At 40.3% G+C, this 18,006-nt stretch overlaps 2 protein-coding genes across 2 annotated transcripts in view; both read left to right on the top strand.

The window, feature by feature from the left end:
• CPSF6 (cleavage and polyadenylation specific factor 6) overlaps positions 1-7,047 on the top strand; it is a 37,368-nt gene extending 30,321 nt beyond the window's left edge. The window contains exon 11 of the mRNA XM_084810527.1: positions 7,032-7,047. The gene's annotated coding sequence lies outside the window, so the exon portion shown is untranslated. The remainder of the gene's footprint in view (positions 1-7,031) is intronic.
• On the top strand, positions 4,888-11,798 carry YEATS4 (YEATS domain containing 4). The gene is made up of 7 exons (XM_084810531.1): positions 4,888-5,112; positions 6,396-6,515; positions 7,032-7,098; positions 7,187-7,281; positions 8,838-8,930; positions 9,005-9,092; positions 9,785-11,798. Exons 1-7 carry the CDS (start codon positions 5,062-5,064, stop codon positions 9,952-9,954), a joined length of 684 nt encoding a protein of 227 aa, XP_084666657.1. The 5' UTR covers positions 4,888-5,061; the 3' UTR covers positions 9,955-11,798.
• Positions 11,799-18,006: the final 6,208 nt, after the last annotated feature.

Genomic DNA, 18,006 nt, shown 5'->3' with positions numbered 1-18,006 from the left:
TGGCTGAGTAGTAGTTTCTTGAACCAAAATTGCTTGATCCAGTTGAAAGTCTTGACAGTGTAACCATCATCATACTTTCTCAGTGGGTTGGATCCTGAGAAAATCGAGCAGAATTCCACTCAAGTAACAGCTTTCCTTGCTTTTTCCTCCCACTACAGTGTCCTGTGCTCCCCCAGAAGCCACTTCTGAAGGTTGATGGACCTTCAAACAGTGTTGGATGGGGCACAGGGGGCTCCAGCAGTATGAGGAAATAAGAGGAATCTGGGGCTGCCTTATGTGAGCTGAAGTGTTTCTCTGCATGTGAAAGACATCTGTTTCCAAACCCTTGTTTTTAGGGTCTAGGTCAGGGGTAGGTGACTTGTGTCTCAGATGTTTTGGCCTACAACTCCCATTATTCCTAGCCAGCATAGCCAATGGTGAGGGATGATTGGAGTTGTAGGCCAAAATGTCTGGATGCCACAAGTTGCCCACCCCATGTCTAGATATTGGCCACAATATATTCTGTTGATCCTGTTTCTCTCACCTGAGAAATGTGGGTCCAGAGGCGCATTCCACATCCAAATTCTTTTTGATTGTAGTGGATGATAACCCAGTGCTAGGAAGATGATCCAGTGCTAAGGTTCTGGTCGGTTCTGGACCTATATTATACCTTATAATCAAATAATCTTACATCAAATAATGACAGGTAGAAGATTTCTCAGTTTTTTCACATCAAATTTGAGTCAGTTTTTCATTCTAGTAATTGAAGATCATGTTAAGCATAATTTTCCAAACTTTCGGCTGAAATAGTGACCTTAGCCACCACTGAGAGTTGCAAAGGGTTGGGAACCCTTTTCCTATGAAGGACTGTTGACTCACAAGGGAAACTCAGTTGTGTGTTGCCGGGTGTGTGTGTGTGCAGCCATTGTTGGGCGGAGCCGGAGCCAAAAGTGAGCAGAGTTTGCAGTATTGCATAGCTCTCTCTTTCTGCCACCCACCCCTTCTCTACCCTCCTACTTTCAAAGTGCACACACTCACTCTCATCCCCCCCACACGTGTGCACGCACACACGAGGAGGAAGCAATTCCCAGAGGGGTAGCCTAGACAGCAAGAGTAATCTCACAGTGTCCAGATAGCTAGATGATGCTGAGGGCAGCATGAAATTAGACCAAGGGCTGCAGGTTCCCCACCCCAGTTGTAGTACACAGTTATTTTCCTTTAAAGTGAAGCTTGATCAAATACTACAACACTAAGTTATAGCAGTGTAACTATATCACAGCATTCTATATCAATAGGTTTGGCATAATTTGGAGGCCTGCTTGTTTTCTGTGATAGATTAACTTTCTAAATGTAATGCAATGAACTACGTTTATGCATTGCAATTTATTGCATTTAAAATGAGAAGATTTAAAATTAATTTTTGTCAGTTTTTTTTTAGTGCCTGTGGAACAAACTGCTTCCCCTTAGAGGTTGCCCAAATGTTTACACGCAAATAATGAATAATAGCATTTTGTATACCCCGAACACAGTTGCTACATTATAGGTTTTTAATCCTTTGGTGTGTGACCAACTCAGTTTTTTAAATGGGTAATGGCTTTCTAATACCTGGCAGCTTAAAGAACATCATGCTAGTGCTGACTTTCTGGACACTTAAAATGTCTTCACAAGGTAAGGGGGGTGTCCTATCACATTTACATATGTGATTTTATTAATGACCAAACCTCTCTCTAAACTTGGTTTGTCAAAACTTCTTTCACTTCAATACTTTTTAATTGCTTTGATTTTATTAATTCCCTTTCTTTCCAGTCTTTAGGTGACTGTTAGAAATTTGCTATCCAACCATTTGTTGGTCTTTAAACTGCAAAAGAAGTTACCTTGTATTGGAGAAAAATAAACTGCATTTTTATGAAAGCTTAAGTCTACCTTGTATTCTTTTGTTGCTAAGTGTGGCTTTTTTGAAATTAAGGTATACAGTTATAATACATAGAGATTGTGAAATGTGCTCTTTGCGCCATGCTCTTATTTGAAATGAAAAGTGATAGATATTGAACGAAGTATCTTCAGAGATATAAAATTAAAGTTAACACTTGATTGTACCTGCTTAAATTGGTGACAGCCTTTGTCAGTGGTTGCTGCTGTGTAAAGGCATGAAGCATTGTTACTCTTCTGTGTACACACCTGGTCCTCTAAATAGTTATCTGGAGTTATTATTTTGCTGCCGTTATTTTGTGATCTTGTTCTCTGCTGCTTTGGATTGTGCAATTGCATCAGGTGGAGAAACAGAATCCAGTTTCATTCCAACAGCCCTCAGTGACCACCCAATAGCCTTTGTTCCCTTCTGCATACATCCTCTCTTGGTTACTTGGGCTTTGTGGCTTCCCACTCATTTTTAAAAGCTGCTATAAGCTATGCCTGCTTTCCTCATCACCCCTCTTCTGGCCTTTCCTCTCTCCCCTAGAAGATCCCATCAATTGTTCTTGTAACCATTCTCAATCTGCCAGTTCCTGACTTCTAGCACCACCTTCCTCTAATGACTCCTTGCATGTCTGGGAAAAGGAGGAGCAGACATGCACAAGATGGAAATTTACTATGTTCTAATTTAAATGATAGAATGGAAAGACCTCTTCAACTACCAAACAGTGGAACGGTTTCCTCAGAAGTTCAGTTTGCGCCCTGGGGTGGGGTGGGGGAGCTACTCCTGCAAGTTAAACAACATCAAGCAAACTGGACAGAAGGCTAAATCTCACATATACAGAGGAGCAAATGGCATAAAAACTGTATTGTTTCATTTGTATATGTATACTTTTATGATCGTGAGCTACCTTAGGGGCCTCTTAAGGCCTGAAAGGTAGGGTATAAATTGTTTTATGAATATAGTCTGCCCCAGTACCAAATATAAATGCAAACAACCATTTATAACTTCTCGTAAGAACTGCCTCCAGACTGCCAGCAAGGGTAGTGATGGTAAACAAGAAAATAGCTTTTGCTTTCTTTTAAGGCTGATGAGCTACATCGACCATAGTAAACATGCGGGCAGGTGGGCTATTAAATCTTACTAGGTCTTATAAGCATAATTATATTTGTGACCACTAATCTAATTTTTGCCTAAGAAATTACAGAAAATGCACAAGGCAAAAATAATGCTGCATGTGCAGCTAATAAAACAGTTGATTTGGTTTCAGCACCTGGTTTGCCTCGTACAGTGTTGGTGAAATCTTCGGTAGTGAAGCTGGGTGTGCACAACCTCTCAAAGGCTGTGCATACCCAGTATCATATTTCCACTGTAGGAAGTACTTTTCTTTCCTGCCCTCTGACTAGATTTTATAGAAGCAAGCATGAAATGTGTTCCCTGGAATCCAATAAAGGCAGGTACCTCAGAGAGGAGATATCGGCATGCTTTGGGAACTTCCAAGGTTTGTAGAAGTACAACAAATCTTTATTGGGGGGGGGAGTCCCTCCCAAATATTGAGCATATACAGTGGCCATAGAATGCTGAATAGAATGAAATGGAATATCCTGGAAGAGGGGCATAGCTGATGAATACTGAACAAGAGTACACCACACTGCAATGCTTTGCTGCAGGTCCCTCTTGGCTAGTATAACTGGAAGTTCCACTGTTCCTTAATTTTATCTTTTCCTCCAGTTAGAAAGTATGGCAGTCTCAAGGCCTTACTAAGATTTACATTAGGTTTATATTTTATTGCAGCATAAGTTGCCACATCGGGTTATTTATTTTATCTTACTACATTGCTATACCACCCACAGGAGGAAGGATTTCAGAACTCATGGCTTGTGGATATGTCTGATGTACTTTCAAAATATATCTTTCCCCTTAGACAGAATGTATAGTTTCACATTTAGATGATGAATGGGGTGATTTGGAGTTTGAGACGTGACAAACCTTTCAGTAGATGCACAATAGTGTCAGTCATTTAGCCATAAATGGAAACAGTCACAAATGGAGTTCTTAAGAGTGCCTCCTGAGGAAAGAGCACTGCACTCCGCTTGAAATATTTCATTCAAGTGAAGATAGCCTACTCCCTATGTGAGTTAGCCCCATGGATTAGAAAGAAAGCTTTCTCATGGGATAGCATTCTATCACACAGCCACCTGAAATGAAGACAGCTGCCAAGTGTTACTCATAACAGGCTACAATCCTATATTTTGTTAGCTGAATTTCTATCCTGTTCTTCCAAGGAGCTCAGGGCAACATGCAAGGTTTTTCGCCTATCCCATTTTATCTTAACCTCCTGAGGTAGGTTAGGCTGAGAGGCTATCGCTGCCCTAAGGTCATTATGAAACTTGGTGACTTAGGGTTTGATGCTGGGACTCCCCGGCAATGGCTTGCGCGCACACACTTGGAATAAGCCCATTGTGCTCAGACGTATACTCCCCAGTTAGGCGTGCACGGGGGTCAAGGCTATTGCAAGCCCTGGCACGCTACAGCCTTCAGCCGAGTGGGTGCATGTCCTGTTATTCAGTGGAATGTGTTGAACTCACGTAGGACACAAGTAAATTTAAGAGCGTGGGGTGCGTGAACCAGTGTGGCGGGGAAACGGAGGTGATGTGACGTTCAGTGCTAAGCATGTCTACTCGGAAGTAAATCTCGCTAAATAAGTCTGCACAGGATTGCAGTGTTACCCTTTTTGTTCATATTTACCGCCACAGAAAATGCTGGGTTCACATATTAGATCATTGTTCGCAGTCAAGCCTGCGCTTTTATCAGAAGCTAGCGGTAACCTCCGTCCCACTCGCTCAACCCCCCCCCCATTTTTTTCACCTCCGGGTTACGAGGCCGTGGGAAACCACGTGCCGCAGATAACTCTCCTTTGTGGTGAAGATGAAAGGCGCCAAGCCTAGACCGGGCTAAACTGAGGTCTTCTCACCGGAAGCTGTTACGCGCAGGCCAGCCGCGGGAGGGTGATGGGCTCTACTGAAGAGCGGCGTAAGGAGCGGAGCCCTGCTTAGCGCGTCGTCTCACGCGGCGGCTTCTGAGGCGAGCGGGGCGCATGGGGGAGTCCTTGCCGTAGCTCGGCCTAGCTGCTCTAGAGCGGCGCGAGGAGCCTTCCCTTCCGGTGCAATATGTTCAAGAGAATGGCTGAGTTCGGGCCTGACTCCGGGGGGAGAGTGAAGGTGCGAGAACCGTTGGGGGGCGGGGGGGACGCACGCACGCACGCACAATGGAGGGGGCGGGGCTTGCTGTGGGCTTCCTACGATGCCGTGCCACCTTCCTACCGGTAACGTATGAGTGGCGGGGAGATTCCGAAGTTCGGGCGGGGGTGGGAGAGGGGAGAGTTTATGGGGCGGGCTGTGCTTTCGTGACAGAGAACCGGCTTTGCGTTGCGCTGTTAGATTGCACACTTCTTTGGGATCAAGCCGCGTTGAACTGTGGGATTTCTGATTGGCTGCGCTGCCAGTCTGTATGCTACCTCCAGTGTCAGAATGCCCACGGGGACCACGACCGGTTTAGTGCCGTTGCACTGGTGTCCTACATGTGGGTTTCTCACCAGCATCTGGCTGGCCACTGTGTGATCAGAATGCTGGACTAGATGGACCTTGATCTGTTCCAGCACGGCCCTTATGTTCTTCTATAACGCCAGAGCCCGTTATTTTTGTTGGTTCATTACATTTCTGGCCTCCCTTTTTTTTCCATCATGGAACTCGTCAGTTCCGTTTAGAGCCCCAAGCAGCCCCCCATCTAGGGACTGACTTGACCTAGCCATGCTTAGCAATAACTTGAGCCCTATTTCAGAACTGACAGGGTTGTGGTTTTTGTTTTTACTAACAGCGTCTCAGCTTTTTGGTGGATTTTTGAAAATGTATTCTAATTTGAATTTAAGAAAAAATGGACACTTCTGGTTGTATTCAGCCTTCGTTATATATCCTTGGGGTAGACCATTTGAAATTAATGAGACAGGTTAGTCATGACGAACGTAAGTTCCGTTATTTCAGTGGGTCTGCCCTAAGTATGATTAAGTCTGGATCCAGCCCTTTATGTTTACACATGGACTGTTCTGAATTCCCAAAACAAACAAACACACAAAAAATTTAGGATTTTAAGTGTGAAAACCAAATGAGAGAAGGGTGTTACAAATGGAAAACAAAGTAAACAGTTTCAAACCTTTAATAATTGAAATTGCAATGAATATTTCCAATCTTGTGCTACGTATAGCTTGGTATTCTTAGGTTATTTTAGTATGCATTTAACTTTCCTTACGCCCCTAGTACTGAAGAAAGAAATCACTCTGACTCAGGGTCTTAATTCCCTGTGTGTGTGTGTATAAAGCGGGGGGGGGGGGAATATAATGAAAGACAGAACTATAATCAGCTTTAATGTGCTGGAAAACTTGCTTATCTGAAAAGTGACCATTTTCTGGGGGGAAAAAATGTATGTCTTTTCTTTTACCTGCTCAAAGGGTGTGACTATTGTGAAACCTATAGTTTATGGGAATGTTGCACGCTATTTTGGGAAGAAACGAGAAGAAGATGGACACACACATCAGTGGACTGTTTATGTTAAGCCTTACAGAAATGAGGTAGGCAAAATTATTCTCAAATAAGAATTATACAAAATCCACAAGAGTTTTCTGCCCTATCCTGAACACTTATAGTGTTCTAAATCTTTAACTAGGGTAAGTATGTGTGCACTTCCAGACCAGAAACTCTCTCTACAGTAGAAAACAAAATGGTGATCACATAGGAAAAAGGTATAGGGAACACCCTTGGAAAGATTGTAATCTAAGAAAACGGGCTAGTTGGAATCCCTCTTTAGCGGGAATCTGAAGTGCCTTTATGTGGAATGCACTTCACTACTTGGTAAATATAGTCAGTATTGGATGCTTGTTTCAGAAAGCATATCGGGAAAATCAGATTAGAGATCACGTAAATGTTTGATTTATTTATTATGTTGCAAGAGGCAGCAGTTTAAACTGCTAATGCACTCTAAACAAATTTGTGGTAGGTTGTGAGGTAAGGGGGTTAGAAGAGAACAATGAAATGGTGTAAAGTATATCACTAAATGTGTAAGTAATTGCTGGCTATATTTGTTCTAGGATATGTCTGCTTATGTAAAGAAAATCCAGTTCAAGTTGCATGAAAGCTATGGTAATCCACTGAGAGGTATGGTTTAAAAGGTTTTTTTAGTAGTTACAGCACTTTAATTACTTCGCAAAGATTATGAGGTTTACATTCCTTTTTTCTATTTTAGTTGTAACTAAACCACCATATGAAATCACTGAAACAGGTTGGGGTGAATTTGAAATCATCATCAAGATATTTTTTATTGATCCTAATGAAAGACCTGTAAGTATTCCTTCTAGCACACAGCAAAGTTCTTCTTTTATATTTGATTAAGTGAAGAAGCCAAACTCTGTTTCAGATAAGCTATAGCATATCAGGTATTATAGGCATTGCTAGAGTCCATTGAGAAGCATGCCTTTGTGTTAAAAAAAAATGCTTGTTGTGGTGTAGTTTCTCCTATAATGCTGCTATGATGAGAGAAACGGGGCCTGCTTAAATTATGCATTTTAAGCCAGTGTATGAGAGTTTGACCTCCCGAATTTGTCTGATAAGCATCAGCAGTGTACACATGCTTATTTGGTTTGTATAACAAACCATAGCTTTCTAAATACTGACTTGATTATTTGTTTTGCGTTGGATCCAGAGTTCATGTGAGTGGAACCTGCTTGTGGAATGCTCCTGCTGGAGGAAGGGGGGAGGAGATTTTTTCCAGTTCCTCCTTCCCCCTGCAGTCCCTCCCTGTACTACTTTGAAGGGTTGAGGGACTGGGACACTGTGGGAGATGCCACAGGGTACTGCAGGAGGAAGGGAAAATTGGTAAACATCACTTCCAGCAGGAGCCTCCACAGAATCCTTCCATGAATAGAATGGACACTTTGGATCCCACCATAATCTGAATATTTTAAGAGGTGATATATATAGCACTATTTCCAGACAAGGGTCTGGGAGGTGCTGGGTTTTTAAAAAAATGTTGCATTCCCCCTATAAAACAGTTTTGTGATTTTGAGTTGCATTTAGAAATAAGTATAAGAGCAAGTATAATTGAAGGACAAGTGGTTGAAAATAGAGCACTGTGCTTTGCCTGTATTGTTTCCCAGATGAGCACTGTGCTAGGGACAAACTTCTCAGTACACCTAAAAAGTAAGGGTGTATATGCTAATCTATGCACACTGTCAATTATGAACATGACGTGATATCAGAATTGTGGGTCATCTGTGATAAACTGGAATTTTGAAAGAAAAACTTGGAAAGGTGCATCCGTTATTGGATCAACTATAGTTGGAGAAAAGCTTGCAAGCTTTGTGTCTATACAGAAGTTGATCCATTTAGGCTGCAACCCTATTCATGCTTACCTGGGAGTAAGTCCTGTTGAACTCAGTGGGGCTTACTTCTGAGTAGACATGTATAGAACTGCAGCCTTAGATACTTTGCCTGTTCTATGGGATCAACAAAACAATACTGTATGCCAGATTACCGGGAACCTAGTACATATCCTTACCAAAGGTCACTGAGGCTGGAATCCTATACATACATATGAGGAAATAAGCTCCATTGAGTATCATAGTGGGTCTTACTTTGGAAGAAGCATGCATAGGATTGTGCTTGGAGTGTGCATCAGAATTTGGTACAGACAGTAAAGGACACTGGTACAATTCTACGGCAAGTGGTCTGTAATTCACCAGTTAATTCAGTTCATTAGATCCTGCCTCGATACAGTAAATTACTCTCTCTGAATTTTTTTTATTATAACTGTTGTCCTAGCTTGCAGAAAGTTAGGATATTCAGTTCCTGTTTCAGTATATTTTTTATATTTGTAAAGAATTCTTTCTTTTGCACAGGTGACCCTATATCACTTGCTGAAGCTGTTTCAGTCTGACACAAATGCAATCTTGGGGAAGAAAACCGTAGTTTCTGAATTTTATGATGAGATGGTAAGAAAACAGAATATTATCAAAAAACTGTTCATCTTAGCAAAGAATAGACATTTATTACTTTTCTTCTTTAGATTTTTCAGGATCCTACTGCTATGATGCAGCAACTGCTGACTACATCTCGTCAGTTAACACTTGGTGCTTATAAGCATGAAACAGAGTGTAAGTGTTGAACTGAAAGATTCAAATACTACATTTTAATTTTAGATGAATTAGAACTTGATCTTAAATACACTGTTGCCATTATTTTGAGGATAAAAGTCTGGATCCATAACTTTATATGAAGTTGTGCTTATTATATGACTTGTCCACAACTTAGTTTTATATTTTACATGAGATATATTTTCAAAAAAGGGTTCACTTAACCATTTAAGTTTATTTTCATAGTATAATGGCTATTGCAATAAACTTGGCGAAATTGGTGTTGCATGCTAGCAAATCTTGAAATGCAATATAAGGAAACTCTTGTTACTAAGAATGATAGCATTTAAGCAGCATGTGGCTTCTTCCTACCCAAAGTGAAAAACAATCCAATAAAAAAGTTCTCACAACCAGTCTATTAAATATATATATATATATATATAGAGAGAGAGAGAGAGAGAGAGAGAGAACATTCTAGATTCTGAAGTTATGACTCTTATGCTGGAGTTAGTCTTAAATTATTCTTTTGGAATTGTGTGTTAGAAAAAAAGCTTATCAAACAAGAACACATCTGCATGGGCTATCTTAATCTTTCTGATTGAAAAGAAAATATAATAGATCAGTAGGGCTCATTTTTTTCTAAATATTCTAAGATACTTTGAAGTAATGTTGACTTAGCAATATATTACCAAAAATATATTCCTTTCTCTTAGTTGCGAATGTAGAAGTAAAAACCCGCGAGAAGCTGGAAGCTGCTAAGAAGAAAACCAGTTTTGAGATTGCTGAACTTAAAGAAAGATTAAAAGCAAGTCGTGAAACTATTAACTGCTTGAAAAATGAAATCAGGAAACTTGAGGATGATGATCAGTCCAAAGATATATAACTTGGACCTACACAGACTAAAAATGAAACCTATTTTGATCATGAAACTGATAATATATCCCCTAAGATTTTGTAGAAACAACTGCATATAAGTGAGTTCCAGAGGGGTTTTTTGAGGGGGATGACATTCAGTATGTGCCATTTCACTAATTAAACATTTTAAAAATAAAGATTATTTTCATAGTTTAAATTGCAATTGTCTTCCATCTTTCTTTAAATTGTGTGGTTCTCTATTAAAAAATTAGGTTTTTCTCTCCTCAAAATTGTATTTGAGGGAGACTGACTGGGTTCACATGATTGCTTGTCATGGCTTATTAAAGCTATGAGCAGCCATGGGGTCCATGAGCGCCTTCCTGAATATTCAAGCACAGCTTGTCATGTTGTCCTAACCTAGAGACGGTGGGTTATGCAAGGGTTAAGCAATCATTGCAGAAGCCATGGCCTGTTTTAAGGTCATATGAGAGTTGTTTAACCTCGCATAATCCATGGTCCCTGGGTTTTGATGACATGACAAGCTGCAGCTTGAATATTCAAAATGGCTGCTTGCCTGCACTGCAACCCACCATGGCTTAAGTTTACTGAGCCTTATGTGAAACCCCACCATAACATTGGTGTCAAATGTTTCGTAAAAGTTATATTTGCTCATTTGATAAGCATTCATTAATCTAGATAGGAGGAAAATCTTTGTTGCACAGATAGATAAAGTAAGTCTATTGTGACTTGCCTCTGCTTCTAGACTTACCAGGATCCTTTGATAAAGCTGCTGTTGGGCAAAACAGAATTACTGGTGGATTTTACATTGACAAATTATAAAGCTGATCATGGTCCTAAGTGAATTGGGACTGTAGCTATGAATAAAAGTACTGTATACAAGTAGTTTCCTATATCTATATTTCTTTAATACTAGAGCATATGATTGCATACAAACAGCAAGTTCTGTTTATCACAAATTATAATGCAAGATTTAACATTGGCTGGCAATATACAATTTGATTTGAACATAAGAGACCAATCCTATGGCTGCTAGACACTCTCTAGAGGGCCATAGGATTTTTCAGTTTCTGGGATCCAGTGTCAGAGCCAGGACTCCAAGCACGATTCCCAGAAACTCACTCCCCGCCCCCTCATAGCCAGTGTGGTTCTCTGCACCAGCTATGTCTCCATGCTCAGAAACAGAATGCAGAGACGGCGAAAAGGGGGCAGTCCTGGGGGTGGGGAGGAGGAGACCATGGAGGCCGCTTTATGCAGCTTCCTATGCGCCATGTGGCCTCCTTCCCTCCCCTTCCCCAAAGCTGCTGCTAGACAACCGAAATCAGCCGTCTAGCCAAAAATACAGGGCGGCCAGAGCATGGAGGCAAGAATCGCCTCTGCTCCGGCTGCCCTGCATTGGATACTCAGCAGCCTCCAACTTCGAAGGCTGCCAACTATCTCAGTAGGATTCCGCCCTAATTCTATTATTTAATCTCTTTAGTAAAAGATTTGAGAACTGTACTAATGCCTTCCACTAAGTTTGAAGAAACTGGCAAATTTCTAATATTTTGCACAGTATGAGTAAAAAAACAACATTCATGTGCATAGGTAAGCACAAGGTAGCTCTGTAAGTGGACCGCAGGCCCATTTTAGGTAGACTACATAGTGTCTGCTGATTGCTAGAACTCTTGCAAAGAACGTTGGACTGGGTGGACCTTGATCTGATTAGCAAGGCACAGGATCACAATGCCAAGGTTCTACTTAATAGAAGCCAGGGGAAACCATTTTTATATGGTGGACTATATAATATCTTGGTACCATGTACAAATTGTTGTGACTTCTAGAATTAAACTCGGATTGTCTTCCCTGTTGTGTACATTTGTGTAATTTTTCCAATGCCACTATATATTCCATAAACTGGTCTTTCTAAGGAGGTCCTTTTGGGGGGCTGCAGTTCATATAGTCTACTAGCTTTTAATTGTAGCATTTCTTGAAGAGAGAAGTAGGGAAAGAGAATCCTTCCTAATATTAATGGCCCAAAATGAGGCACCAGAAAAGAGACTCTTTTTTCCCAAAAGGCAAAGTTCCAATTAGGAGAAAAATAACTTAACTGAATTCTCTTGTGTCAGAAGCAATTTTATTTTAGTGAAGTAGAAGTTTGAGCCAAATTGTAGATTAGCCAAGTTAGAAGAAGAGATCAGAAGTGGGAAGGAGTTCAGTAGTACAAAGTTATTATCAGCTGGGTTCAAAGCTGGTAGCAGTTTTCTTACTGAATCAGTTTCTGATCTAGCTTGCAGCATGTTTCTATTTTAGGGCACAATCCAAGCATGTTTAGACAGAAAAAAGTCCTACAACTCCCAGGGTGTCACTGGGAGTTGTAGGACTTTTTTCTGTCTAAACATGCTTGGATTGCACCCTTAGTAACTTCGGCTTTTATATCAAACACCTTGTCTAAAACTAGTTAGCTTTTAAAGAAGTAGATCTAATTTATCTTTGAAAAAATTGACTACTCTGGTGTAATCTACATTTATTGAAGCCATGCAGTAGACACATCTTAAACATGCTGTTTATATATTGTGCACTAGGTGGCAGTTGTGTACAATATCATCCTGCTGTTCTTCCTTATTAACATGAATTGAACTTTGACAAGGAGGGTGAAAGTTCTCCCAAGGTCCATAATAAAATGGGTTCTAGTTAACATCTAGTACATTACAAAATCTTAAAGTGATAATATGCTATGACCACTGGCTGCTGGTCAGTTCTAGTAAAAGAAAATAAAGAGCTTGAGCAACAAAATAACCTGGCCATTTCAGACTTGTCAAAAATAAAAATAGCTGCCAAGAGTTGAAGTACTCTTGAATGGAGAACCCTATTTTAGTGCTAAAGCTTATAGATGGTTACAATGCAATGCATAATAGTAATATCTATAGGATCATTGGTGATTAAGCCTAACGGCTGCTTTGCAAAGCTAGTTGTTCATAGGATTACATAGGATTAAGATCATGGGACCAAGTACTAACATGAGGTACCTTTGGTGTGGCACTGATGGAACTGAATCCTAGCCAGAGGTTATGGTATAATAGCGATCCTTGGTATTCCTGTACTAGCACTTTCCCACTCAGCTGAGCCATAGGAGGGACTAAATTGTGTATGGGTAGCTGAAAGAACTGCCAGCATCCCCCGATACTAATCCCATCTGCTGTTTGTTGGTCTTGGAGTTAGAGATAGCAATTCAACTGTTGTAACAGGCAGGGAGCAAGATAACATGGCAATTCCACAGCAAAAATGAATTAAAAAGATTCAGCTTGGCAGCTTGTAGCTTGGCTTTTCATTCTGACCCTGTAGACAGGATGTAGAAGTATGTCTCTAAAAACAATGGGGCATACTTCCAAATAACATATTTAGCGATTGTCATTTTTGCAACATTCTATAGTTTGGGGTTAGTAAGTTGATTTACAGACATACATAATTTCTTAGAGTAAATAAAGAAGAGGGAATGTTTGTGTGTGGGAGAATGGATTGTTTTCTTTAAAAATATAACTGGATTGTAAAAAACCTGTCATGAACATCATTAGGAAAACAATTTTGTGTTCTGTTCTTTCCCCTGCCTGCCTTACTCACTAAAATTCAAAGCTAATGCAAAGGATTAACTGTTTGGTGGGAGGCGATAGTCCATATTGGAATGGAGAACTAGTAATGACTGCAGAGTGTTCAAAACTGTATGCTGTGAAGGGCCAGATAAGTGATGTCCGATCATCTAAATATTTAGCTAATACTTTCAGTTTTCTCTTAGAACAATCCTATCATGCTAACGATATCTTGGGCAGTCTAACCTACAAAACAGTATTTGGGTTTGTGTATTCTCATGCATTGCATGAGCTAGAACATCCCAGCTATAGCCCTAGTTCAGCCTACTTCTTTCTTTGCATAACTAAGCTGTAACTCTAGTGTACAAAGCCCTAAACAACTTGGGACCAGGGTACATGAGAGAGAGCTTTCTTCCTTACCAACCTGTCTGGTCACTGAGGTCATCAGAGGTCATGTTTCTGGTGGAAAATTCAAGCCCCTCAGTCAATGTTAGGGTGGAGAGGTAATAGAGAGGGAATTAGAGAGGCTTCCTAAATGGGCAAGGCCTTTGAGAGCAATATAATTGCTGGAAGCCCTGCAGATACTTTTTATCTCTTAACATTTTACTTTGACATAGAGTTGCTGTGTTTTTAGGTGTGACCCCAAGTTTTGGTGGTTGCCCTTCCTCCTTTGGATATCTGGAAAAAGGAATTAAATCTCTTGGTGAGCCAGTAGTAGCTAGAAAGAAGGGTGTTTGTTTTATTTATATGAACATGTGTTCATATAAACATGAACATATGTGCAAATGCATGCACACACAATGGCTAAAAAGAAAGGGGCTGATGGTTTTTAACCAGGCCTGTCTGGTTTGAACAGCTTGTGTTAGTATGGTTAGCAGGCAGCAGCCTATTTCCTCCTCTGAGCCATCACTGGAGGTCAGTGGAGAAAACACTCTTCGTTCCTTGGGCCAAAAGACTGCCCCCTAGTATAGTATGCTTAAATAGCAGTATGGCCTTCGAAATGATTTAACAGCTTTGAGTAAGTATACTTTTCCAAAGTTATTGCCATCCAATTTTAGATGGAGGATGTCAGAATACCCTTGGAGTTATCTGCTAGCGCATCTGAGGAGATGGGGAAAGTCAGGATTTACTGCACTACTCATTTTGTTGCCCAATAATGGAAATAGGAGGAAGAAATTTGGCCCCAAGTTCTTTAAGGGACAGAACATGGGTCAAGCTTACCAAAAAATAGATTTGCTTCTGAATAATACCAAATTAGCCAGGAAATGGCTACTTTAGTACTATTCCTAGCCAAAACAAGACAAAATGTTGGGTGGGACATGAATTTTAATATGGATACAGTGTTTGAGTTGCGAATTTATCTGGATTGGAAGCAGCCTTGGTATTGGCCTCAGGGAATCTAATGCAGGATCAGCAGTTTTGCTGCCTGTTAATTTTAGTAGTCTGCTTGTTTCCAATATCTGTATATTTATAGTTAAATAAAAATATTACAAATCAGTGTTTTTCTACACTCCAGCACTCTCTTGGGAAATAAGACCCTGTAGTGTTGGCCCTGGATTTCTCTTCATCACTCAAGCAAGGGGTGAATGCTCATTACTGGTGACAATGTAGCACTATTCTTTCCTTGGTGAGAAACTGACAGTGAGCTGGTGAATGCGTCAAGATGGAGTCAATAATACCATACCCGAAAGAAATCTTAACAATAAGCCCAGCAGAAAACAGAGGCTTTCAAGTGACAGTTTAACTAGGACCTTAAAGGAAGAAGTGTGCAGCCTCCAGTTTCCTTCACATGAAGTGCGAGCTTTGATCTGCAGACAAAACTTCTCAACCAGATTTCATCTAGGAAAACACTGTTGTGGATGAGATACACTAACACTGAAAGGAGGTTATTACATAATCAGTGATAGGTATCTCACAGCTGAATTATCTGTTCAGGTAATATATGATAATAAAATCCCTTGTATATTAGTATAATTTATAACTGGGAAAAATAGTTGTGGAGAAATGTCAATAGGCTGCACTATTGTAACAGAGCAGCAACTATACATTTGAATGGCACATTCTGGGGTGAAAACACTGTATTTTCTTTCATAATAGGAAACATTGCCAGTGCATATATACTATTCGGAATAGTCTATTGTTTTGGTTCCACAGCACATATGGGATTCCTAGGTTGCACACTGGGGAGTAAGCTCCATATTTACTAGGGAGTACATAACACAAGTGGGATTTACTGCATAAGACTCACACTGCTAGTTACAGATGATAGGGAAAATGTTCAAAAGTCTTTGAAGAAATGTAGATCCCAAATCTTTCCCAAGGGGAAGATTAACCATTATGATGAGCTTCTGCTGGGCTTTAAAAATCTGGCTGTTCTGGTAGGCATTTGGGGGTGGGTCAGGGTTTTTTAGAGCAGTGTTTTGGGAAGGTTTTGTTCAGTTGATTATGTAAATTTGTTATTAGTATTGTACGCTGCCTAGAGTAGCCAGGGAGCCGGCCAGATGGGTGGCTAATAAATAAAATGATAAGAGTGGACTTCTGGGAAAAGCAGCAGTACAGTAATCAAGCATCTTGGTGTCTGTCATTGCATATCTGGCTTTTCCTACTCCCTTCCCTGGGTTCTTTTAAACTTTTACACAGGTCCTAGATAGGGTGCCATTTATCATATGCAGGAAGAGCAATGCCTGTATTCATATCTGTCTAGAGGTATCCTGGCCAGCTTAAAGAGTAGAATAGTCACAATCTTAGTACTATGGTAAATGTCAGATATGGAACACTACCTGCTTTCTCATTTAGCTGTAGGAACGTACTTTTGCCTGTGAAAGTTCTGGCAGAGGAAAGTGGTGAAAAGATCAGAGATGTGTGAGGTCTAGAATGGAGGCAGACGGTGCTTATGCTCTTTTAAATGCAGCCCTGTTTTTCATGTGCAAAAGTGCCTGGCTCAGAAATGACCCCCTGCAAGGGATTGTGGGAAATTATCTGGTGAGGAATGAGACTTACTCCAGCTAACTAAAGGAGAACATGGGAAAGAATAAGGAACAATTTATTTAACAGATATATTCCACTGTGTAAAAACAAGTTATACTGCTTGACTGCTCTTTAGACTACAGGGCTGGCTACTTTCTAAAACAATATGGGTCACAGGTGAAAATATGTAGTCTATGCAGTCTAATCTCCATGACAAAAGCACCACACAATAGCAGTTCTTTCTTATAAGAGTGCAAGGACTGGAATAATAAGGGCATGACAGGTCAAGATTGAGATGCCTTGGGAGAAAGAGAAGCTAATGCAGACCCCAGCAACAGATATGTGAGCAATTTAATGCTGCGATGCAAAGCATGCTTACTTAGAAGTAATTCTTACTTACTAGACCTAATTCTGGGTAAACATGGTTAGGATCAGAATGTAAGGGAAGAAACCTAAGCAGACTACCCACTTGCTGGATATTTGGTTCCAGCCAAATTAAAAGAAAAAATACTTCACTAGAAAATTAGCTTTAAAACAAGAGATGACAATCTACGACAAACAGATTTATACTTGTTGTAATACAACTAATTCATAATAATCCATAGCTAGCTGCAGAATGGAATGGAGTAGGATTTAGTCCAGTTGCATTAAAATTATAAAGGGTGCAACCCTACACATGTTTAGACAGGAAAAAGTCCTACACTCCCAGCATTCTCCATGGCTGGCTGGGGAATGCTGGGAGTTGTAGGACTTTTTTTTTCTGCCTAAACATGCATAGGATTGCATGTTAAGAATCTTGTGTGAAGACTAGCTACATCTCAATTACTAAATTTGAAGCTAACCATTCCTTGAATATTGTATTTTGGTAAATATTAAATGAGCATGCCTACTTAAAATGGCATTATCCTTCAATAATGTGGGTATTACAAATTTTCTGCTAATCAACTTCAAGCAACAGTATTAGACATGTCCTTGGAACTCAAATCCAACTATATTACAATCTGGCTATTTCCTAATCATTTTCCTTCATGTAGTTTATGAATGAGAGTAGGGGAAAGTAATCTGGGGATTGGAAACATAGCTAAGAAGTCACTTTTTTATTGAACAAACTAGACTAATATCATGCGAGCTTTTACATTAATTGTTTTGACCCTACTCATAAGATTCAGGTTACATAATGTTCTAGAGGCATAGCAGTTAAACAAAATGCAGAAAGTATTAAGAGTATCATAACCAGATTATAGGGCATTTCTTGATAGGATTCTTGAACCTGGCGCACAGATAAGGTAAAGCAGAAATAATTATGGGCACAGACCAGCCAGTTAAGCCCTTCTGCAGCCATATCCAGTGCATGTTTTCCCAGTAGGAAGTCCCACTGTATTCAAAGTTTTAGGACTTGTAACCATATCTGTGCTTGCTTGGGAATAAACGCCATTGAACTCAATGGGACTTAGTTTTGAATCAGCCTGTATGGGACCAGGTTCCACATCTCAATGATATAGCTGGCAGAGTTAGTATCAGTAAAACTG

The sequence above is a fragment of the Heloderma suspectum genome, chromosome 7 (assembly GCF_057233095.1).
Source record: "Heloderma suspectum isolate Gila_16-S chromosome 7, 16-S_ref, whole genome shotgun sequence".
Lineage (NCBI taxonomy): Eukaryota > Metazoa > Chordata > Lepidosauria > Squamata > Helodermatidae > Heloderma > Heloderma suspectum.
The sequence above is the reverse complement of the archived record's forward strand: the minus strand, read 5'-3'. Positions and strand labels throughout refer to the sequence as shown.